This window comes from Megalobrama amblycephala, linkage group LG21, assembly GCF_018812025.1.
Source record: "Megalobrama amblycephala isolate DHTTF-2021 linkage group LG21, ASM1881202v1, whole genome shotgun sequence".
Classification (NCBI taxonomy): Eukaryota; Metazoa; Chordata; class Actinopteri; order Cypriniformes; family Xenocyprididae; genus Megalobrama; species Megalobrama amblycephala.
Genome location: NC_063064.1, coordinates 25,821,117 through 25,847,681, shown reverse-complemented (window position 1 = coordinate 25,847,681; position 26,565 = coordinate 25,821,117). Strand labels below are relative to the sequence as shown.

General features: G+C 37.5%; 1 protein-coding gene across 1 annotated transcript in view; it reads left to right on the top strand.

Moving 5' to 3' along the window:
- Positions 1 to 1,381: 1,381 nt before the first annotated feature.
- xxylt1 (xyloside xylosyltransferase 1) overlaps positions 1,382 to 26,565 on the top strand; it is a 52,510-nt gene continuing 27,326 nt past the window's right edge. The window contains exons 1-3 of the mRNA XM_048172709.1: positions 1,382 to 1,595; positions 2,410 to 2,972; positions 12,926 to 13,073. Of these exons, the coding sequence (XP_048028666.1) occupies positions 2,487 to 2,972; positions 12,926 to 13,073 (634 nt within the window). The 5' untranslated portion in view covers positions 1,382 to 1,595; positions 2,410 to 2,486. The remainder of the gene's footprint in view (positions 1,596 to 2,409; positions 2,973 to 12,925; positions 13,074 to 26,565) is intronic.

Sequence of the window (26,565 nt, the reverse complement as noted above, 5' to 3'; positions counted from 1 at the left end):
TTTTCCTTACTGTTTTACTTCATATGTACATGTTTGTGTTTCTGACTGGCATTAACATTAACACACTTTACACTCTCAGAGTAACAGTAGCTTGACTAGAACATTTTGTGACCAACTTTGTGTAGATCATGTGACAAATGCTTGTCTTGGTGTAAAAATGCTGATGGTGACAGTGAGTCAACAGGCCAGACAAGGTTTTAACATTACCATTGCCACACATATGACTTCATTAGTGACCTACAAATACTTATTAAACAAACCTTTTAAAAAATATTTTAAAACATTTTAAAAAGTTGCATATTTAAAAATTATTTGAAAACTTTTCCATGTTTAAATTAGACATTAAAACCTTGATTTTTCCAATGTGGTCTCAGGATTTGAAAAGCTTTGTTTTAATAACAATGAAAAATCTTTGTTAAATTATAGCAATAATTAATAAAAGAGTAAATTACACACACACACACACACACACACACACACACACACACACACACACACACACATATATATAGGACACTATAGTTCATTTATGTAAGTGAGGATAGCAAAATAAATTGTGACATTATACCCAAAAATTGATACAAATTTGGAACCAAAAATTATTCAGACACTTTGACCTGACCATGTTTTGCTGACATAATTAAGATTAATTTTTTTGACACAGTTTAACTCTGAGATCTTGTAATTTTATTACCATTTTTTAAAAACTATAGTGAATAATTAAATGTTAATGAATGAAATGTTCAAGTTGTCTGAATAAATCTTGGTTTGACTGTGTATATATAATATATATATTAGTGCTATCATTTAACAAAGATTTTTCATTGTTAAATTATAACAATAATATATAATTAAAAGAGTAAATTACATATATACACAGATAAGCTATATATATATATATATATATATATATATATATATATAAATAATAATAAAATAAAAAATAATAATAATAAAAAATAATAATAAAAAATAAGCTATATTTTATATATATATATATATATATATATATATATATATATAAATAATAATAATAAAATAAAAAATAATAATAATAAAAAATAAGCTATATTTTATATATATATATATATATATATATATATATATATATATATATATATATATATATATATATATAGCTTATTTTTACTTTTTTTGAAGTACAAAATATTTTAAACATCAAAAAAGTAATCCATATCCATAACTAAACAGAAATAAAATAAGTCTAAGTAAATACAGCTTCTACAGCTATATAAGTTACATTTTAAATCAACATTAAAAAATTGTCGTACATTCCATTCTCTGTTAGAAATAAGGTTCTGTCATTTTTATTTCTTAATTTATCTATGGTGCACTTTAAAATAAGAAGTACAAAATCTTTGATCTACCATGTGATTGCGAGTCTTTTATTATGAACTATTCAACTTCCGGTGATGTAAAACGAGCAAGTGTTTAGATGTCTCGTGTCTTCACATTTCTTCTGCTTTTTGCAAATTCATTTTCTCCTTCAATCTTTAGTTATCGACTCTTTCCACAGTTTGCTTTCAGCAGCAGTGAAGGACTTCTGATGTTGCTGAATGCGTCATGTGACGGCGGTAAGTGCCTCAGTTCAGTCATGTGCAGGAACTGTTGCTTACATGCCATCCTGCAGCACGCGGATTATTCGTGTACGGATTTGCATATTTAAGAGAACGTCTGCTGCTGACTTGCATTAGAGCTGACACTGACACCGATGAAGGTTGTTCATCTTTCAATTGTCATTTGACCTGAATGACTTAAACGCACAGTTCATCCAAAAAAGATCATTCTTATGTCATAATGTCTTTAAACTCGTATGACTTTGTTTTCCTTGTTGCGAAAACCGTGAAATATTGAAGAGTATCTTTTCCATGTAATGAAAGCGAATGAAGAGTGGGGGTGTTCACCAAAAATGTAAATACAATTATAATAAAAGTAGTCTTTATGACTATATTCCAAGTCTTCTGAAACCATAATATATCATTATACCAATAAAATAATTTTCTCACTCTTGTATTTCCTTCTGTGAAACAAAATAATTGTAATTTTAGGTTAACTATCCATTTAACAGAGAAGTCATCATTTGTCATCATTAATACATTTCTTTATTGAAATCCCACTTTATTCCATACAGTGAATGTGGACTGGGCTGTCAAGCTCCAAAATGATAAAAACATACCATAAAAGTTTTATAAAAACTGTCCATGTGACATCACTCTTAAGTCATATTGCAGATTTGTGTGATGAACCGGCCTTAATTTAAGTCCTTTTTATTTATTCATCCCCTTTTCCGTAGCTCTCAAAACAACCATTTGATCTCATTAGGTATGTAAAAGTGACATTTTCAGCTCAACAAATGTCATTGATAAATTCCTTTTTCTTGCATTCAAGGCATGGATTAGGAACTGTCAACAAGACAGGGAAAGAAAGGACATCCTAATCTATTATGTGCATGTAGAAGTGGATCCATGGGTGTCCTGCGGGTGCTGTCGGTCACCATGGGAAGGATCAGTACTTTCAGGTCCTATCAGATCATGCTGCTCCTTGCCGCAGCCTTGGCAGTGGTGGCCTTCTACTACTTTGGCTCCGAAAAGCAAAACTTCTCCAGCACCACAAAACGTATCAAGGAAACACAAGCGAGCCACAACACCAACCGTGATGATGCAGATCTTTCCATAGACATCCGTTCTGGACATCCAGAAAGCAGAACAGGAACCGGAGTTGACCTGGAGGGAAAGCTGTCACGCTTTCACATGCTCATGATGTTCACCAAGGTTGACAAGAGCTTGAACCTTCAGCAGAAGTTTCAGGTGGCCATGCGCTCCATGGCCAAACATGGACGGTTCCTGGAGGATGAGATGCTGGTTCTGCACTACGTCTCTGATGTGGGCAGTCGGGAGCTGGGAGAGAAGATGCTTCCTGAACTTCTGCTGGAGGCAACCTTCCGGTATGAGGTATGTACCGTATAGCAAACCTTCATGTTTTGCGATGTGTGCTGATGCAGCACCGACTCCCTATCTCATGTTTTGATGTCTTTAAAATATTTGCAGTCTGAATACATTTATTTGGAGTATGAGTAGAATATGGACGACATGGGTTATTATATAAGATATATTAAATTATAATATTATCTTACATTATGTTATAATCATATTATATTATAAAGCATACTGTATATGTTACATATAATAAAAATACCAAAAATAATTATATGCAATATTAATGGACATTATTGGTGTTATTAAAGGGATAATTCACCCTAAATTGAAAATTAAGTCATCATTTACTCGCCTTGGTGTTGTTCCAATGCCAAATGCCCTTCTTTCTTTTATGGACCACAAAAGGAGAATTAAAACAAAAATTTCCCACTCACGCTCGTCCATATAATAGCAGTGAATAGCGACCAGCATTAAAGGTGCTCTATGTAAGTTTTTGACTGTACTAAAGCATAAAAATACCATAATATGTTTGCAGATATTTATTAAACATGTTGAGTTCACATACTCGTTTCTCTGAAAACCATTGCTACAGCCAGTTATTTTACTTTGAAATTTGCGTTCCGTGTCGGAAATGTTTTGGTCTGTGCAAGACCGCATGTTGCCAATTTACTCAATAGTATTTCATAGGGCTGCACGATTTATCGCGATAAAATCGCACGCGATATGGCAAAGGCTGCCATTATTTAATGCGTGGCTTGTCAGAGCTGTACGGCTCTGTGATCAGTAGTAAATGCTTCTCCATCTGAAAGCCAGAGGGCGCTCTTGCGCAAAAAATCAAAATATGCCCTGCAGCAGAAGATGACACGCATTATATCACTGTAGCTGAATAAACAGAAGATTGAAACGCTTTGATTAATTAAACATGACTAATAAACACACGACTGCCTCACAGAAGGACGCTCAACTGTTGTTATGAAGTGAGTTTGGAGTAAAAACATGTTATTAAATGTTGTCTTTTGTTGGACAAGATATTAAAGGTCCCGTTCTTCGTGATCCCATGTTTCAAACTTTAGTTAGTGTGTAATGTTGTTGTTAGAGTATAAATAAAATCTGTAAAATTTTAAAGCTCAAAGTTCAATGCCAAGCGAGATATTTTATTTAACAGAAGTCGCCTACATCGAACGGCCAGTTTGGACTACATCCCTCTACTTCCTTCTTTAATGACGTCACTAAAACAGTTTTTTGACTAACCTCCGCCCACAGGAATACACAAGAGTTGCGTTTGTAGAGTGTGTTTGTCGCCATGTCGTCGAAACGCTGTTATTTTCATCCCGCAGTCCAATCACCGGGTCTGATTCCGGCTCAAATTGATAGGGTAAAATTAAAGACACGTTTACAATAACACTGAGCGCATGCATCTCCACGTTATGGTAAGAGGCGTGACCTTTCCGGGCAAGATGCGCTAAACTGCTGTCGAATCACAACACAGGAACCGCTGGCACAATCAGAACTCGTTACGTATTTCTGAAGGAGGGACTTCATAGAACAAGGAAGTCATCAGCCCGTTTTTATGACAGTGGAAACAGCGGTATACAGATAAGTAAATTATGTGAAAAATACTGTGTTTTTTTACACGCGAAACATGAACACATGTTATATTGCACACTATAAACACAATCAAAGCTTCAAAAAAACACGAAAAACGGGACCTTTAATAAATGCTTCTCATATCTGGAAAGATGTTTGACGCGTTTGACGCTTTTTCAAATGTACATTATAAGTGATTCACACTCGCAGTGCTTTCAGATGGATTAGCATTTGGAGCCATACTTCATTGACAAGCTGCGCATAAAAAAAACAATCGCAGCGTTTGCGATTTCATAATCGCACTAAGAATCGCGTTTAAGCGATAATCGCTTTCAAGTTCAATTTTATTTTTCATATCGTGCGATATATCGTGCAGCCCTAAAACACATTTATCGAATTGCAGCCATGGAAGCCAGCGGACAAACTGGGTCAGAGATCGCCGATTCTACCCGACCTAAAAAGCCTCAGCATCCGTCTAAAAATCTCTATGAACGGGAGCATATTAAAACGCGATATCAACTCATTGTAAATCAATAAATCAAATAATTATTGTACCGTGTTTAAGTATCCTCGCCTTCCAATGTCAATTGAGCTCACTCCTGTTGCGTGTCTTCAAACTGGCAATCCGCGAGAGCGTCGAGTCTGAGGAGGAGGGGGCGGGGCAAACAATTTGCAATTTGGACTGCAGTACCCATTTCAGCCACTAGCTGTCATTCTTACATAAAGCACCTTTAAGTTTTGTAAAAAAAAAGACGCAAAAGTATCACAGAATGATCCCATGTGACACGTGCCATATATTCCAAGTGTTCTGGGGGTATACGATAAGCTTTAGTAAAAAACAAACCGAAATTTAATGTATTATTTAACGAAAGTCTTCGTTAATAAAAATCAATAACTTTGGCTTCACAAAGTGCGTGTTTGCAAAACTCTATTAGCGCCACAGTTCACTTTGTCTTGCCCAGAAAAAGCACACAAGCTGTGAGAAGTGGAGATGAACAAAAACACGACATGAAATACAGAATCACAGATGACAGCTGTGAATGCGATAACTTGAATATATTCACCTCAGAGAACAAGGTACATGAGTTGTATTTCATGTTGCGTTTTTGTCAAGTACCGCCTGTAAACATTTAGTGTCTTAAAGAGTTAGTTCACACAAAAAAGAAAATTCCGTCATTAATTAATCACCCTCATGTCGTTCCAAACCCACAAGACTTTCGTTCATCTTCGGAACAAAAATGAAGATCTTTTTGATTAAATCTGAGAGCTTTCTGTCCCTCCATAGACAGCTACACAACTACCACTTTGATGCTTCAAAAAGTTCATAAAGAGACCTTAAGATTAATCCATATGAATTGAGTGGTTTAGTCCAAATTTTCTGAAGAAACTTGATCGCTTTATATGATGAACAGATTGAATTTAGGCTTTCATTCACATATAAACATTGATTGGCAAACATAAACATACACTCAAACGTGCTGCGTAAAGCACAAGAACAAATCTCATTGGTTCTCGCATGTGTCAAGCAAACTTGCTTGAGCTTCTGTTTACCACAACTGATGTGTGAGCTGATCAAGGTTTATATGTGAATAAAAGCCTAAATTCAATCTGTTTATCATATAAAGCGATCAAGTCTCTTCAGAAATTTTGGACTAAACCACTCAATTCTTATGGATTAGTTTTACGATCACTTTATGAACTTTTTGAAGCATCAAAAGTTTTAGTTGCGTAGCTGTCAATGGAGGGACAAAAAACCTCTCAGATTTCATCAAAAATATCTTAATTTGTGTTCTGAAAATGAACGAAGGTCTTGCACATTTTGAACAACGAGGGTGACAGAATTTTCATTTTTGCGTGTACTATCTCTTTAAGGACATGTGCAGTAATTGTTTATGGTTCATTGAACAAGCATGAAAAACTTTGTTTAAACTTTTTCCATGCAATATGTTAAGCTTATTTGGATTTTAAAATTATCTTTAAAATACAGTATCCTGAAAAAGGGACGTTCCTTTTTTTCTTGTTAAATGCACAAAGGCATTTTCTGCTGTTTGTAAGCACAGCAGGTGGCAGTGCAGGAAAGCTGAACTCAGACAGCTGGACTAGAGGTCACACCGCAGACGTTTCCTTTACATCAGCTCGCAGAATAACAACACGCCGCTCTCATACAGCAGTACTCCCTCAGGACCGCTCAAACTGCCTGTTATCAAACACTTTCACAATGTGTAACAGATTTTTCAGTTCATCAAAACAACTAGGCTCATTCTGTGAACCTACTTCTAATCAGATTTAAGCTTAAATCAATAAAAAATCGAGCAAGACTCGGCCAGCTCTGCAGATCTTTTTCACTGAACAATGACTGTCTTTATTTTAGTGTTCTAAATAATACAGTCAAATAGTCACTTTTATTTCAATAAATCACACTTTAGTAACTGAAGTATAAAGCAAGGCGTTCATTGGCTGTGTGTTGGTCACATGGGGGCAGTGTTACTCTATCACAGTGTTTTTTTTTGTGATTCCTCTTTGAGCTTTATGATCTTTGGTCTGATCTTGTTATAGAGGATTTAATAATTTTTGCAGATTTATTAAAAAAGAAAAACTGAAATATCACATGGTCCTAAGTATTCAGACCCTTTGCTGTGACACTCATATATTTAACTCAGGTGCTGTCCATTTCTTCTGATCATCCTTGAGATGGTTCTACACCTTCATTTGAGTCCAGCTGTGTTTGATTATACTGATTGGACTTGATTAGGAAAGCCACACCTGTCTATATAAGACCTTACAGCTCACAGTGCATGTCAGAGCAAATGAGAATCATGAGGTCAAAGGAACTGCCTGAAGAGCTCAGAGACAGAATTGTGGTAAGGCACAGATCTGGCCAAGGTTACAAAAAAATTTCTGCTGAAGTATAAAGCAAGGCATTCATTGGCTGTGTGTTGGTCACATGGGGGCAGTGTTACTCTATCACATTGTTTTTTCTGATTCCTCTTTGAGCTTTAGGATCTTTGGTCTGATCTTGTTGTAGAGGATTTGTCTGTAGAAGCATTAAGTAAACTTGGCCTAGTTCAGGCAGATTTTCAGGTTCAGGTTGTCACTGGACTTTTAAGGTTATTTGATTGATCATGTAAAGGCAGCACAAATTTTCTGCTATGTATCATGTATCAAGCAGTTGCCAGGCATTAGTGGAGGCTGATCCTCTGTCCTGGACTGGAGGTTGGACAGTGGCTCAGTTTAGCGGGGATGCTGTAAGACTGTGAGGTGCAGATTACCTTCCTTTAATCCAGACTCATTCAACACACACACACACAATAAGATAATGAGTATTTGGCTTAATGCAACATCCGATAATCATCATCACCCATCCCAACATATGCTGCAACATTTTGATTAAAGCAGTCTTAAGCACACACACACGCACACACACACACAAAACGAGCCTATTTTATTGGATAATAAATTTTAATGATTATTATTGTTATTTGGAGCAGTAGTAATACTAGTAGAAGATATATTATATTATATTATATTATATTATATTATATTATATGATGTACAACTAATTCTTGTAGTAGTGGTAATAATAATAACATTTAGTGATGAGGGTGATAATGATTATGAATGTTGTTTGGAGTAGTAGTAGTACTTTTAGTAGAAGACGATATACACTCGCTGGCCACTTTATTAGGTACACCTGTTCAAATGCTCATTAATGCAAAAATCTAATCAGCCAATCACATGTCAGCAACTCAATGCATTTATGCTTGTAGACATGATCAAGACGATCTGCTGAAGTTTAAACTGAGCATCAGAATGGGAAAGAAATGATTTTAAGTGACTTTGAACGTGGCATTCAGAAACTTCCGAATGCTGATCTACTGGGATTTTCATGCACACCCATCTCTAGGGTTTATAGAGAATGGTCCGAAAGACACAAAATATCCAGTGAGCGGCAGTTCTGTGGGTGAAAATGCCTTGTCGATGCCAGAGGTCAGAGGAGAATGGCTAGAATGTTTCGAGCTGATAGGAAGGCAACAGTAACTCAAATAACCACTGGTTACAGACGAGGTCTGCAGAAGAGCATCTCTGAACGCACAACACATCGAAACTTGAAGTAGATGGGATACAGCAGCAGAATACCACACCAGTGCTACTTCTGTCAGCTGAGAACAGGAAACTGAGGCTACAATTCGAACAGGCTCACCAAAATTGGACAATAGAAGATTGGAATAACGTTGCCTGGTCTGATGATTCTGGACTGCTGCAACATTCAGATTGAAGGGTCAGAATTTGGTTTAAACAACATGAAAGCAAAGATCCATCCTGCCTTGTATCAACAGTTCAGGCTACTGGTGGTGTAACCATGTTGGGGATATTTTCTTGACTCACTTTGTGCCAATTGAGAATCGTTTAAACCTACCTGAGTATTGTTGCTGACTGTGTCCATCCATTTTTGACCAGTGTACCCATCATCTGATTGCTACTTCCAGCAAGATAACGTGCTGTCACAAAGCTCAAATAATCTCAAACTGGTTTCCTGAACATGACAATAAATTCACTATAGTCAAATGGCCTCTATAGTCATCAGATCTCAATCCAATAGAGCACTTTTGGGATGTGGTGGAACTGGAGACTCACATCATGGATGTGCAGCTGACAAATCTACAGCACTTGTGTGACGCTATCATGTCAATATGGACCAAAGTCTCTGAGGAATGTTTGCAGCACCTTGTTGAATTAAGGCAGTTCTGAAGGCAAAAGGGGTACAACCTGGTACTAGCAAGGTGTACCTAATAAAATGGCTGGTGGTGAGTGAATGTTTTAGTTTTAGTTATTTTAGTACATGACGTTAATCTAAATAAAAATGAGAAACTCTTAAAACTACTGCATTGACACAGTCAGCGTGGAAAGTTCCACTATCGCTGTGGGCTCACAGACTCCCACACAGTCTCATGATGAGTTGAATCCAGTGTGAACTCATCAGACACGTGTTCTCTGGGAAGAGATGACGGCGTCATCAGCTGGTGCTGGGGGGAGAAAGGTCATTATGGTTTATTTAGCTCTTTGAGGAACTGAATGAAGTGTGTAAAAGGTTGATGATTTGAACAGTCAGGGTTCCATTCTGAATTGCAGTTTGACAGCATTGGCTGATAAATGTAGTTGATTGATAGTTTTGTATTTTTGGTTATGTACCATAGTAGTATAATGGTATTCTGTTAAATGTATTAGGGTGCCAATAATATGGCAATGATTTTAGTACAAAATATCAAATTAAATGACCATGGTATTACCATGGTTTATTCCATCACTGTAACATGGTGGTTTTTAGTTTAGGTAGGGCAATCATATTCCCATTGAGTTCTGTGTCCCTCACAGAACATTCATATTGTCAGCAGTAAGTAATACAGTCTCACTTTAATATAGACATTCTCACTTCCAGAAGTATTTGGAAAATCAGAAGCACATACTGTAAATGACCAGCAGGCTTGGCTCCAATGTCTCCATGAGCATTAACACTGCCAGAAGCCTTTAATTTAATAATACCACAGTCATTATTGAACTGCACTTCATGTGCTAGTAATAGAGGTTAAACTGAGCTCTGTATGCAGCTACTCTCTGAATCTCATGTGAATTCCTGGAAGAGATAGCCGGTCCCAGCGGTTACTCCATCTATAAAATGAAACTAGCACTTACTGGTGTAGTTTCTGTTCCTAATTATTAGTTCTTTTCAAGTGAATGAATGAATTCAAATGAGTGTTCTGTTCTCTTTCAAGTTCTCATGAGCTAAATATTTTGTTTTCTCTGTTATTTCTTATTGCTTCTGCATTATTTACCAGTGGCTTTAAAGCATTTACAATTACATTCAGCAGGTATTTTTATCCAAGGCAGGCAGCTTAGATTACATTTTGAGGTAAACTCCCATTCAAAAGTTTGGGGTTGGTAAGAGTTTTTTTGTTGGTAGATGTTTTTTAATAACTTAAAAAAATTAAAATGACAGTTTATTACTGTCATGGCTCAAGAATGAGGTTGGTGCTCAAAAACATTTTGGTTGTGTTTCTTAACATTTCTGTGCAACAAAGAACAGCATTTATTTGAAATGGAAATATATTGTAGCATATTTTGTAGCAATTCCCTGGAAATCAAACCCATGACAGTTCACTTCACTTGGCATTTTGATTCATGAAATTCTCCCAGTCAATTTTCCAATCAAGTTAAATATTGAAAATCATCTTCCCAATACCTTTGGATGGAGAATTCAAATTCTCGACTTCTATTTGGAATCCCCCTCTTGTGTAGTCGCGTTTGGGGGACACTATTGGACTGTTGAATGTTCCTTTTTTGGGTGAAATTAGAAAAACGAATGAGTCTGTGCGAATGAACACAGTCGCTTTTCAATTGTCAGTTGTCGCGTACAACTTTCAATTGTACATTTGTCAGAATTTTGCATTTTCTGAGTCCAAAGATACAGGGTGTCTTTGTTGTGTGAAATTTTCAAAGAAAATCTGCCTCTACATACAACAAATATTTGTCTGACTGTACTTTTGCACATATTTCCATTAGGGCTGTCAATCGATTAAAAATTTTAATCTAATTAATTACATACTCTGTGATTAATTAATCTAAATGAATCGCATACATAATTTTTGTTGTGAAAGTATTAAATATTTCAATTCAAATGAATCAATGCAGGGTTTTTCCTGGGTCAAAAATGGTCTTTGGTGGTGACAGACATGGTCATCCACACAAACAGTAAAAAGTGCCCTACCCACGTGATCTGCGAGCCAGATACTGACAATAAAGTACCCGTCACTCTCACTGTAATTCTTTCTAGCCCTCTTTGCAAAAAAAAAAAAAAAGTGATTTTATAGCTTTGTAAAAGATGCTTTTTTGCTAAACCTGAAAAGTATTAAAAAGTAGCATTTAGAAGTTATATTAACTAATAATATAATTTTCTACCATATACAATTGAATGCACCTAGCTAACAACAACTTGCTTTGTTCTGGTTTCACCTCACTCCAGTCTAAACTAACTGATTTTATAGGTAGGCCTAATTTACTACAGATTGACATTTAAATAACCTGAAAATACTGTGGAATATTAAGGCTAATTTTACTAACCACTCTTGCTAAATGGGGTAAGCACACTTATGTTCTCATTTCAGAGTTGTTCGAGTAATTGATTCGTTATAGACCAAAGACCGTGTGGACAGTTGTTGTCATGATTCATTAAAATGAATCTGTTCAAATGAGTCATTATTAGGTCGCGAATTGGACATTAGCGGATGTTGACGCGTTGCGTGCGAATCGCGACTGTTATTAGGACATCACAAAAGATTTGTCAACACAGAAAACACTTCACCACTGGATAGGATTTTCGTTTTGTTTACTGAAAGTGTGGTTTATGTCAGCTGCACGTGCAGGGCGCCTGTCAGAGAAGATGAGGTGACGTTCTTTTGAGCACTATTCACACCCAGCGGTTATTCAGGAAAAACATTCTCCGAATGCGCCTCGTGAAACGATTCGGTCTCACAAACTTTTAGCATTGTATCAGTTGATGTAGATTATTATGTGTGAGGTAGAGAGAGTGCAAAGACGGTGCTTACTTTGAAGACAGAGAGCTCGCGCGCACGAGAACTGCTCCAGGTTCAAAGGTCAATACGGAATGAATTAATCTGCGTTGTTTTTTTTAACGCGTTATTTTTTCTCAGATTAATTAATCAAAATGAACGCGTTAATTTGACAGCCCTAATTTCCATACAAATGAGACAAAACCTTAAAGGGTTCAAAAAAATGAAAATTCTGTCATTAATTACTCACATAAATGCAGTCTATTGGAGGCCAGATAGCTCACGGATTTCATCAAAAATATCTTAATGTGTGTGTCAACTGTTCTTGAATCTTCAGAGTATGTGCTGAATTAGTGATTTTGTTTCACCATACTAAAGGTGGAATGTTAATCCTACGGCAGAAACATATAGTATGCCCCTGGAATCAAAACCTTAATGGGAAATCTGTGATGACTGAACACCCCACCCCCCTCAGCCTCAATCTTCTTTGTGCAACCTAGCGAGAGATACACATTATCTGATTGCATGAGTCGAGTCGACTCCAAAGCCTTGCATTGCAGAGCAGGATTAGGGGCCGATTGCACTGCGGACAAACACAGGTATTGTGCGTTTTTCAAAGGAAGTAGAAGTAAAAGACGACTGTCAAGGTTCAGTGAGCCAAATGGTGAACACCTGAGAATGAAATCTCAGTGCCAAAAGAGGGCAGAAATACAGCTCAGTCCTGTCCACCCATGCACGAATTTACAAAAATGTAGTGCTAGTGTCACTAGTGTAACAAAAATGTCCTCATTTATCACTGTCTGATGTCTATTTCAGGTGGTGTTTCACAATGTAGATGCCCTTACAGAGAAATTATTCCCCATCGTGGAAGCCATGCAGAAACACTTCAGTGCAGGTTCCGGCGCATACTACAGCGACGCCATCTTCTTCCTGTCGGTGGCCATGCATCGCATCATGCCTGCGGGTGAGATGTGTAACTTGATATTGCCATTGTTGATAGGCACAGGAAAGGCAATTCCAATTTTTGTTTTGCTGTTTTTAATATTATGTCGATGTCCTCATTCATAAGCATTTAACCACCCACACCATTAAACCAATGCCCTTACACACACTCTTTTTAGCTCTTTTTCTATCTTGCTTCCTAATCTAGTTGTAATAAACTGGGCATTTTATATTATCAATATTGTTGGCTCTTTGACAAATTGCTTTTGTTGCTCTTTTGGAAGTTGCTTTGGATAAAAGCACCTGCCAAATGCATAAATGTAATAAATGTATATTAGATGGTAAAGCCAAGGACAAATGTACACTTTGTGGACGATAAAAGTAACTGAACTAAACTAAACTACACCCAAAGGTTAGAAATTATGTAGTTTCCGCAACACTAGCATCTCCATATGGAATTGCAGGAATAATGACTGTTTCCAAACATGGAACCACATAAAGGTCATGAATTTCTACTTGTGTTTTTTTTTTTTTTCAGTCCTTCGTTCATTCGGTTGTTTGTTTGGTTGTTCATTCATTCAATCTATTATTTGTTCGTTCTGTCTATAGTTCCTTCATTAGTTCGTTCGTTCTGTCTATCATTGGTTCATTCTGTCTATTAATTGTTCGTTCTGTCTATTGTTCCTTCGTTTTTTCGTTTGTTCTGTCTATCGTTCTTTCATTAGTTCTGTCTGTCGTTCTTTGTTCGTTCATTCTGTCTATCGTTCGTTCATTCTGTCTATCATTCGTTTGTTCTGTATTATTTGTTCCTTCGTTCGTTCATTCGTTCTGTCTGTCATTCGTTCATTCGTTCTGTCTATCATTTGTTCATTCTGTCTATCATTCGTTTGTTCTGTATTATTTGTTCCTTCGTTCGTTCATTTGTTCTGTCTCATTTGTTCATTCATTCTGTCTATCATTCGTTCATTCTGTCTATCATTGGTTCATTCTGTCTATCATTCGTTTGTTCTGTATTATTTGTTCCTTCGTTCGTTCATTCGTTCTGTCTGTCATTCGTTCATTCGTTCTGTCTATCATTCGTTCATTCTGTCTATCGTTCATTCATTCTGTCTATCATTCATTTGTTCTGTATTATTTGTTCCTTCGTTCGTTCATTCGTTCTGTCTATCATTTGTTCATTCTGTCTATCATTCGTTTGTTCTGTATTATTTGTTCCTTCGTTCGTTCATTTGTTCTGTCTCATTTGTTCATTCATTCTGTCTATCATTCGTTCATTCTGTCTATCATTGGTTCATTCTGTCTATCATTCGTTTGTTCTGTATTATTTGTTCCTTCGTTCGTTCATTCGTTCTGTCTGTCATTCGTTCATTCGTTCTGTCTATCATTCGTTCATTCTGTCTATCGTTCATTCATTCTGTCTATCATTCGTTTGTTCTGTATTATTTGTTCCTTCGTTTGTTCATTCGTTCTGTCTGTCATTCGTTCATTCGTTCTGTCTGTCATTCGTTCATTCGTTCTGTCTGTCATTCGTTCATTCTGTCTATCATTCATTTGTTCTGTATTATTTGTTCCTTCCTTCGTTCATTCATTCTGTCTATCATTCGTTTGTTCTGTATTATTTGTTCCTTCGTTCGTTCATTTGTTCTGTCTGTCATTCGTTCATTCATTCTGTTTATCATTCGTTCATTCTGTCTATCATTCGTTTGTTCTGTATTATTTGTTCCTTCGTTCGTTCATTTGTTCTGTCATTTGTTCATTCGTTCTGTCTATCATTGGTTCATTCTGTCTATCATTCGTTTGTTCTGTATTATTTGTTCCTTCGTTCGTTCATTCGTTCTGTCTGTCATTCGTTCATTCGTTCTGTCTATCATTCGTTCATTCTGTCTATCGTTCATTCATTCTGTCTATCATTCATTTGTTCTGTATTATTTGTTCCTTCGTTTGTTCATTCGTTCTGTCTGTCATTCGTTCATTCGTTCTGTCTATCATTCGTTCATTCTGTCTATCGTTCATTCATTCTGTCTATCATTCATTTGTTCTGTATTATTTGTTCCTTCGTTCGTTCATTCGTTCTGTCTATCATTTGTTCATTCTGTCTATCATTCGTTTGTTCTGTCTATCATTCGTTTGTTCTGTATTATTTGTTCCTTCGTTCGTTCATTCGTTCTGTCTGTCATTCGTTCATTCGTTCTGTCTATCATTCGTTCATTCTGTCTATCGTTCATTCATTCTGTCTATCATTCGTTTGTTCTGTATTATTTGTTCCTTCGTTTGTTCATTCGTTCTGTCTGTCATTCGTTCATTCGTTCTGTCTGTCATTCGTTCATTCGTTCTGTCTGTCATTCGTTCATTCTGTCTATCATTCATTTGTTCTGTATTATTTGTTCCTTCCTTCGTTCATTCATTCTGTCTATCATTCGTTTGTTCTGTATTATTTGTTCCTTCGTTTGTTCATTCGTTCTGTCTGTCATTCGTTCATTCGTTCTGTCTGTCATTCGTTCATTCGTTCTGTCTGTCATTCGTTCATTCTGTCTATCATTCATTTGTTCTGTATTATTTGTTCCTTCCTTCGTTCATTCATTCTGTCTGTCATTCGTTCATTCGTTCTGTCTATCATTCGTTCTGTCTATCATTCGTTCATTCTGTATTTGTTCCTTCGTTCGTTCATTCGTTTTGTCTATCATTCGTTCATTCTGTCTATCGTTCATTTGTTCTGTATTATTTGTTCCTTCCTTCGTTCATTCATTCTGTCTGTCATTCGTTCATTCGTTCTGTATATCATTCGTTCATTCGTTCTGTCTATCATTCGTTCATTCTGTATTATTTGTTCCTTCGTTCGTTCATTCGTTTTGTCTATCATTCGTTCATTCTGTCTATCGTTCATTCATTCTATCATTCGTTTGTTCTGTATTATTTGTTCCTTCGTTCGTTCATTCATTCTGTCTGTCATTCGTTCATTCGTTCTGTCTATCATTTGTTCGTTCATTCTGTCTATCATTCGTTCATTCTGTCTATCATTCGTTTGTTCTGTATTATTTGTTCCTTTGTTCATTCATTCGTTCTGTCTGTCATTCGTTCATTCGTTCTGTCTATCATTTGTTCGTTCATTCTGTCTATCCTTCGTTCATTCTGTCTATCATTCGTTTGTTCTGTATTATTTGTTCCTTTGTTCGTTCATTCGTTCTGTCTATCATTCGTTCATTCTGTCTATCCTTCGTTCATTCTGTCTATCATTCATTCATTCTGTCTATCATTCGTTTGTTCTGTATTATTTGTTCCTTCGTTCGTTCATTCGTTCTGTCTGTCATTCGTTCATTCGTTCTGTCTATCATTCGTTCATTCTATCTATCCTTCGTTCATTCTGTCTATCATTCGTTTGTTCTGTATTATTTGTTCCTTCGTTCGTTCATTCGTTCTGTCTATCATTCATTCATTCTGTCTATTGTTCGTTCATTCTGTCTATCATTCGTTTGTTCTGTATTATTTTTTCCTTCGTTCGTTCATTCGTTCTGTCTGTCCGTTCGTTCGTTCTGTCTGTCATTCGTTCATTCGTTCTGTCTATCATTTGTTCGTACGGTCTATCATTCGTTCTGTCTATCCTTTAGTCCTTTGTTCATTCTGTCTATCATTTGTTCATTCTGCGTATCGTTTCTTCTGTCTATCGTTCGGTCCGTCTGTCTCTGTCTGTTTATATGTGACCAGTCACGGAAAGTAGGGACACAAGTCGGTTTTGGGGCATTTTGAGTTATTCACAGATTCTGAAAGTGCAGTCTCCAAGCTTTCCAACGATGTGTGACACATGGAAATCTGATAATATTTGGAGAAGTTGTGGCCATTTGAAGGTAGGCAATCAAGAAAGCTCTATAGGGAGAAAAACGCCTCTAAAGTTGCAGTTCTCACCTGTTCTCACCTGCTGGGAGTGACAATAGGGCTCATTTACATCTCATTTAGATAAGCCATACCCCCTGTAAAGCTGCATGGACCGCATACTATTAATAATAAAGGTTAATGTGCATTGTAAATGTCAGTAATTTATCTTTTTTGACTTTTATAAAAATGATTTAGAGGCTGAAATATGTGACTTTTTTGTCAAAACTCTATTTGAACTCGTGCATTGTAGATAACATGTTGCAAGACACTCCTTTAAAATCTGCCCATCATTTTTAATGTTATTATTTTAATGTTTATGTAAAGAAAAAGTACATATTGATGCTAATTTTATTTTTTATTTGCTGGTTTTCCACATAAAACTTGGTGAATTGACTTTTTGAACAGGATTCTGTGATAACCGTGATCATTTTGGTCACTTTAATCATGAAATGAAATGTTCTCACCTGAGAAGCCTGTTAAAGAAGAATAGGCAATCCAGGAAATAACTGGACTAACAGAGGCCAGAGATCGCTAACTATGGCTATTCAAAACACTTTTCAAGACAATAAATAGCTACACGATTGAGACGATGAATGCATGCATTGCCTCTGAATTTGCGTCTGAATAGCGCTCCCTCCGTGGGCGTGGCCGCATTAGCGGATAATGAGCTGAATCACGGACTTCTGACATGGCTCTCTTTTCATAAAGATTACATAAACACAGAATGTTTGTTTTCGATTTGACTTACACGTTTTAAAACTTGACATTTCAATGTTTTTTCAGACATAAGTATAATTTTTTTTATGATTAGTATTCACTAAGTTACAGTTCATTTTCTGAGAACTATCAGATTGGACTTCGTTCAGAGGGAGACGAGAGATCACGCATCATGTTAGTTTTCTTTATTTTACAAAAAGCACAACATTGTGTTTTTACTCTGAGTGTACACAAATAAAAGAAGGCATTCTATAGTTTCAATTGATATATTACTTATGTCTCTATGACAAAAAATGACGGAGTATTTTAAGTCTGTTTTGCTGCAATGTGAAAAAAATCCTGCAAAATGCGCCGGCGCGTTACCCGACTCCAGAGAGGTAATGTCTTATTATGCCGCTTTCATCGTCGCTCAGATCGTCTTCAGAATCAGTGAGCGCTTGTTCATAAGCATCCGGCTTGTCGAAGAAGTACTTCAAAACATTTTCGGTGTAACGGCCACGGTTCTTCATTGAATTTTGATATCAGCTAGAGCCGGCCAGAGCGTTGCATAGTAAGTAGCCACGCTTCCCAGTATGGAAATACACACAGACATGACACGCCCCTACTGCGTGCTAGAATCTCCGAAAAACAAGCCGATTTCGACCTCAAAATGTACGCTTTTAAATATACCAATACTGCTATCTCAAACACGGAAAGGCTTCTTCATGATCTCAACTAACAGATTCTGCAAAAACACGAAAATCACCAATTTTGAAAAAAAATGCTTCTTTCTCATTTTGCTCAAGAGTTGTGCTGCCGACTTGTGTCCCTGGTTTCCGTGACGGGTCACATATGTGGCCTCTGTTGGCTTCCAGTAGTGTAAGTTAGAGAAAATAGTCATTATTTTTTGCAATTTTGCTTTGTGATGCTACTGTCACATAAATTACAGCACCTTTACCTTTTTAAATGTGTTTATACGTTGCATTCTATATGTTTTTTTTGTAAGTCATAATTATTATACTGATTAAATTAGGACTAACTCACTTTTTCATAACCATATTGTGACCCAACTTTTCCTTTTTAAAAGTGGCAGCTGCAGAACATTCGGTGTTCATGTAAACTTCCCCTTCACACTTCCTGCTGCACATTCTAACCGTGTTATCTAAAGGTCAGTACATTCAGCCATCCTGAAAGCTCCCCTCAATCAGTCAGACTGTGAATGGATTTGGACATGAGGCTGATGATGGTGTCAGATGTGCCGACTCACTCACTCACAGGTGCTGAACGGGCACATGGCACAGCGCTTGGCAGAGAGGACGAGGGGGGGCGGGACTCCCGGTCGATCGTCCTCTGTGACAATGCTGCTACTCGCACGCAGAGTGAATGCCCAGATGGGTTTACTGCTATACTAAATGCAAATCCCTGAACTCCACTGTCAGCCTAAGAAATCAATGATACCATGAGAGGGAAAAGACCTATGAGTGTTTGATAAAGCTTTTAGGCTTGTGACTGTGACACAGAATACTGACATTACTTTTCTTGTAACTTCAAACAGTGTGTCATATTAGGAAACACCAATAATCTATAGACCATTTGGGTGTTTGCAAACGCTAATGTCTTTTTTTTTGTGGGCAGAGCCTACCTGGTGGCAGAAAATGACAGTTCTGTAGTAGCAGTCCTTCGAAGCCACAGAATAAAAGAATAACAAAAGTTTCAAGTATATATCTCACAATTCTTTGTTCTCGCAAATCCGAGTTATGTCTCACAATTCTTAGAAGGAAAAACAGAATTGAGTTTATTCCCCTTGTGATGTAAGCACACAATTGCAAGTTATAAAGTCCTAACTGGGAGATATATACACGTGAATGCAAGAAAAATGTCTGATTCGTTCCGATTCTGACATACAAAGGCGCAACAAAAAAACATTTCTCCTATTCTGTGGATTTTGCCCATTTTCCTCCACTTGTTACCACTGTGTTTCTGCCACCACAGAAACACAGTGGCAAGAGATGTAACTGTAACGTCTGCTCCCAAATGGTCTATAGGAATATCATTAGCAGACATATTTTGGACATTTTGATTCTTGATTCAGGTCAGTTCTGGTCTTTAAATGTGTTCTTCGGTAGTGTCTGTGTTTAATATGTGCACAAGGTCTGCAAAGTGTGGGGTGGTGAAATAAAATGATTTTATATATACTTTATGTATTTAATAACATATAATTTAATATATGCATGGGGTGTTCATCAACTGAAGGCGTGCCATCGGAGATTTCTAGTGTTGACAACTCAGAGCCCGCCACACGGAGACGCGTTTAGCTGTATACTTAAAAATTTTGTATCTTATCAGCGTTTCAGTGTTTAAATAGCTACACAAATATGTTTAGGTTACAACTGCATCTGTCTTGGAAAAAAAAATCAAGCAAATTCTCTCATTATAAAGCAAACACAATTCCGTTTTTATTTTGCTCTGAAACCTGAACGAAAAGTTTTTTTGCTAAGAACGAACCAAAATGAAAAAAGTTCATTTCTAATCCATGTATTTGACAGCCTACACCCATCCATTTCCCATCTCGTATTCATACATCTAGTACTGCCTCACAAACTAAAATCAGGGCACCTACTCCAGGGCTGGGTGGGGGGTTGACCAGAGGTGAGGGGCACAGTGACCGAGCTGGACCCTCACGTGGCGCCAACGCTGTATGTGCACCTTTATTTGTTCAAAAACTCCCCCCCTGATTTGTTCACTTTCCAGTTTGATTCAGTGGGTTGTGTAGAGCATGTAATTTCACAATTGCACTATTTATATCTGCAGGGGTGCTAGAGCATTTGGTCAAAGTGACGTGTGTTTTTTTTTGTGTGGAAGACTTAAAAAAGGGATTTGAGAGCATGGCCTGTGGGGAGAAATCGCCCTGGAATTTGTTTTACTTGTTTGTATGTTAGCAGGAAGTAGGTCAGCTCACTTTATTTTTCTCCCACAGGTCATTGAAATGGAAATTATCCAGGTGTGTAAAAAAAAAAAAGAAAAAAAAAGAAAAAGAAAAAGTTGAACAGACTTGAAAATATAAGCCCAACCTATTTACATTCAACTTGTTAGGTTAACTCAACTAATTCGCTCCAATTAAAGTCAAATACTTTTGTTCATCTTATGAGTAACGAGTAGTCTTTTGAACTAAAGTTTGTTTAGCATTTAGTAATGCAGGGGGCTATAATTAGGGCTGGGCAATATATCGGCAGTAAAGCCGGTTCCCTGATTACCACTAAATCGCCATCACCTGCTTTCAAATGGAGCGCCATTTAACAGACAAAGCCGTAGTTCACTGATAAGCCACGCAATATCACGTTCATATCGCAGATGAATCGCCTTCGATAATGAACGCGATATTTGCGTGGCTTATCAGTGAACTACGGCTCTGTCTGTTAAATGGCGCTTCATTTGAAAGCAGGTGATGGCGATTTAGCGGTAATCAGGGAACCGGCTTTACTGACGAAATGCGCGTGAGAATCGCATGCGATATATCGCCCAGCCCTAGCTGGCCCTGTGTATTGTGATTCGCTGAAGCGTCCGGAAATGCCACACCCCTTACCATTAGTTGTTACATGTGCTTTGGTAGAAATGTAAATAATGGTGTCTATATTACCGTATCAAATTGAGCCCGAATCAGACCCAGATAGCAGTAATGATGAAGAGGGTCAAGCAGAACCTCTGCAAGCACGGTTTTTAAAGGACGTTTCTGAATGGTAACATTTCCGTTTGTATTTGTGTCAGTGTTTAGATATGCTGTCACTTGTAAATGTTACTGCTGTTTATGTTAGCTTTCAATATACAGTTTTATCCTGATTAGAGCTTTACTGTAGCCAAATACATGACTGAGTAGTAGCATTTTTGTAAAGGTATCATTTAATTTATAACATGAACAACTGTTGGTCTATGAACATAGAAGTTTGTTGGCGTTTGTTGAAGTATGCAATAGAATTTAGCTAACTGGCTAGCGAAGCCAAACCGCGTTGGTCTTTGTTTACGTCCTTGATGCAACCAAAAAATAGCAACACAACAATACATTTAAAAGACATGTACAAACAATAAAACACTTACAGTTTGGGGCACATAAACAACAGCTTCTTCTTTTAAAATGGGAACTGCTTCATCTTTTAGTAATAGCCTTTGTGCAAATCCAGCATTGAACTCGTGTAGATTCTGGAAGCTGTCTTCCGCACCGCATCCAGTGTAGACAGTATCACTGATTATAATGGATTCTATTATCTTTTGACGCATCGCATCGCGCCTTGCGCGTCCGGAGTAGACAACAACCGTGGGCAGTGTTTATGTTAATTGCATGGTTTATGATGTCACCAACCTGGGAAGAAGCTCGTTGTAGTCCAAACCGGTCGTAATTGTAGGCATTAAACTGCCATAACTTCTTAAAAGAACAGCATTTATTTGAAATAAAAATCTTTTGTGACGTCTTTACTTTTGTTTTTGATCAATTTAATGTTTCCTTGCTGAATAAAGGTATACATTTCTTTCCAAAAACAAAAAAATCTTATTGACCCCAAACTTTTGAACAGTTCTATATTCTGATTGGTTAACAGACATTCCAAGGTGTTAAAATGATTGCACACCCAGTGCTTTCACAGGCACTTGTGGCCTAATGGTTAGAGAGTCGGACTTGTAACCTGAAGGTCGTGGAAGACTTTGTACCAGCAGGAAATGTAGGTAGGGGGAATGAATGAACTGTGTTTATTCCCCTTGTGATGTAAGCACACAATTGCAAGTTATAAAGTCCTAACTGGGAGATATAAACACGTGAATGCAAGAAAAATGATTCGTTCCGATTCTGACATACAAAGGCGCAACAAAAATTTTTTTCTCCTATTCTGTGGATTTTGCCCATTTTCCTCCACTTGTTACCACTGTGTTTCTGCCACCACAGAAACACAGTGGCAAGAGATGTAACTAACGTCTGCTCCTGAATGGTCTATAGGAATATCATTAGCAGACATATGTTGGACATTTTGATTCTTGATTCAGGTCAGTTCTGGTTTTTAAATGTGTTCTTTGGTAGTGTCTGTGTTTAATATGTGCACAAGGTCTGCAAAGTGTGGGGTGGTGAAATAAAATTATTTTAAATATACTATTTAATAACATAACTGAAGGCATGCCATCGGAGATTTCTAGTGTTGACAACTCAGAGCCCGCCACACGGAGACGCGTTTAGCTGTATACTTAAATATTTTGTATCTTATCAGCGTTTCAGTGTTTAAATAGCTACACAAATATGTTTAGGTTACAACTGCATCTGTCTTGGGAAAAAAAATCAAGCAAATTCTCTCATTATAAAGCAAACACAATTTCTTCCACTCTTATTACTCACAACTGAGGTGCCCATGAGCAAGGCACCAAACCCCAAATCACTCCCTGGGTGCCGCAGTAAAAATGGCTGCCCACTGCTGTGTGTTTGTGTTCAATACTGTGTGTGTGTGTGCACTTGGATGGGTGAAATGCAGAGCACAAATTGGGAGTATGGGAGAGCATACTTGGCCACACTTCACTTTCACAGCATAAATGCATTTTACCATCTTGGGTAAGCATTCATTTTCAAAAAGTCTGTTGTCTATTTTTTCTAATGAAAGGTGAAAGTGTTATTTAATAAGCAGTTATTAAATGGAAATATATCGTTTTAAAGCATTTTAAGTGTCAAAAATATAAATAATTTTTAAAATGTAAAATAATATAACCTACAGTCTATCCTTTTGTTCACCTAGTTGTTCTGGAGTTGTTGTGTTTTCTTTGGGCAGTGACCTTTAAAGACACTATGCATGAGTTCACTCACCTCAGTCAGTGCTGCACCAGAATGCCCTAAAGATTGTCAGATGGCACCTGTGGAAAACAGAAAGTCTGAACCAGCAACAACAACACTGAGAACCTTGTGGACCCTGGGAAATGGAAAGTTTACAGCGAATGCACATTCTGCGAACTCGGATTCACTGAAAACAGCTGCTGGCACATTAGTAAGGCCTGCAGGGATGTTTAGGTCGATTTGTTGGCAAATTTCTCTGTGGCGATTTAGTCAGTTCTCACAGAGAGACATATTCTTTTGTGAAATTATTTGGAAGTTGAAGATTTGGAAATGGAGCTTGTTGCTCAATAGCAGGTTTTTGTTGACACGTTTAGTTTCATTGTAAGTCAGTGCTCTTTAAATGTGTTCTTTTGTAGTGTCTGACTTTAATATGTGCACAGGGTCAGCGCCAGAGTGCATAAAGTGAGGGGGCATGTACAATTTTTGGGGGAGCCACGTTGGGGTGGTGGTTGTGAGGGGAGTCAAACAGCCTACACCCATCCACTCCCCATCCCCAGTGGGAGATCTTCCCAGGGCAGTACTGCCTCACAAACTAAAATCAGGGCACCTACTCTGGGGCTGGATGAGAGGGTTGACCAGAAGTGAGGGGGCACAGTGACCAAGGTTGCTGGGCCTGTATGTGCACCTTATTTGTTCAGAAACGTCCCCCTGAGTTGTTCACTTTCCAGTTTGATTCAGTGGGTTGTGTAGAGCCTGTGATTTTGCTATTGTGCTATTTATATCTGCAGAGGTGCTAAAGCATGCAGTCAAAGTGACATGCGTTTGTTTGTGTGTAGAAGGCTAAGAAAGGGATTTGAGAGTGTTGACACATTTATGACTGTAAAATTTGAATGTTATTTGCATGTTCTGTGTAGTGCTGTAGTACTCGAGTCTGGACTCGAGACGTTTTTTGTTGTCTCGGACTCGTCTCGGACTCCTTGGTATTTGCACTCGGGCTTGTCTCTGACTTGGTTGGACTGCTCTAGTTGGTCTCGACCGAGTCCAGCAGGTCAGTCTTTATTTGAGAAACAGTATTTATTTGAAATGGAAAGACATTATGAATGTCTTTACTGTCACTTTTGATTTTCATCAATTTAATGCATCATTGCTGAATAAAGGTATACATTTCTTTCCAAACTTTTTAACGCTTCTACTGTATATTTGACTACTGCAACAGCTGAAAGGAAATAACAATGACAAATACTTTCCTGTCATTTATTAATCTTGACTAATGTTAATTTCTACATATACTTGGTGTTCAGCGTTCAGCATTCGCTGCATTCGTTCAGCATTCGCTTAGTGAGGTCTGATCGCGCTCTGACAACGGCAGTGATGTCTTGCGCTTGTACTTCAATGAGTGCCAGACATCACTGCCGTTGTCAGAGCGCGATCAGACCTCACTAAGCGAATGCTGAACGCAGTTGGGTATAGTGGTGTATTAGAGGTAAAAAATTATATAAATACTGTTCGGTTTCTCGCACAAACCGATCCTTTCGTGTCTTAGGACATCAATGTGTTGTCACGAGCTGCAGGGTTTAATTTGGACTTGTCTATGCAAGTTTTATTTACTCTTATAGTAGAAGTTCCCATCCACTAGCATTATTTGACTGACAGACGGCAACGGTTGGAGTTAAAAATCATCATTTGTGTTCTACTGAAGAAACAAAGTCACCTACATCTTGGATACGCTGGGGGTAGGCAGATACACATCAAATTTTCATTTTTGGGTGAACTATCCCTTTAAATTCACTTTTGACCCACTGACTGACTGCTCAAACCAACCTCGAGGAATTCTGTCCTGATTACTCTGATTTCTCAATACGCTTGGAGGAGGTCTGTCTGCTTGCATGACCTGTCTCTCCCGCCAGGCTTATTCCGGTCATCGAGTCTACCAACAGCGTGGTCAATACTGGCCTGCTGAGAGGCTGAATAAGTGAGCCCTGAGGAGGAGACCGACACCATCAGCCTCACTCAAGAGTAGACCATGATCCCTGGAAGACCACTGGCCCAATGAGGAAATTAGAATTTCTTTGGGTCTAAATGAGCAAGATTAGGTGCTCAGTCCATAATGATGGTTGGTTTGTTCTTTTGAAACATTAGTGGGTGGGAGAAGAAGCACATGCCCAGTGATTTTTAAAAATAAATGTTCTAGTTTTATGTTCTGTCATATTGCTGTGAGGGATTTGGCTGTTCATTAAAGGAACGTTGCGCCTGGAGGTGGGCTGGTATATTAACTGCTTAGTCTAAGTGACAACAGGAGCTGTGAAAATAATTGGCCCTTGTTTGAAATGGCTATAAATCTACTTTTATTGTGAAGAAGTGCCATGTGTTCGGCAGCTCGTAAGGGAACAGAAAGCCCTTGTTTTAAGACTCTTTCGGCTTTTTCACAGAGCACCGTGTGTTTTGTCAACAAAGTCTGCTTTTTTGAGGTTTTTTTTTAGCTGTTGTTTTTATTGTGTCTGCTGTTAAATGGATAAGCTGGAACATCAAAATGTAGATCATATGTTTATACCTTATCATGTTGTTGCTCTCATTAATCTTTTGGAGATTTTAACACATCTAAAGGTAGATTTTAATATGTTTATACCTAATCATGTTGTTGCTCTCATTGATTCATTGGAGATTTTAACACAGGTTGCTATAGCTATGTACTAACCAGACACAACATTACAAGATTCCAGTGACAAACAATCGTTCGCAAGAATGATGTGACACAATGCAGTCAGTCACAAAACAGATCTGCCAATCAGAACATCTGATTGCAAACTACTAGCAACTATTACCAGTACTGCAGCTGAAGAGTGTAAAACTAAGAGCACATACAATTGAATTTACTTCCATTTTTTTCTTCCTTTTTATGGTTGTGAAATGTCTGATTCTAAACTCCTACAATTGTTTTTCCCTCACCCATCTTTGGTTTACTTCTAAGGTTCTTTGGTCCAATGACATTTCAATGTGGGTGGGGCTATCTGGTGTGACAACACAAGCATATTTTAATATTGTTTATATACAATTATAGTATTTTATTTTTATATTTTCATTTGAATTTGTTTTAATAACCTATGTGCTTTTTGCCATTTTTATTTCGCTATTTAGCTTTAATTTTATATTT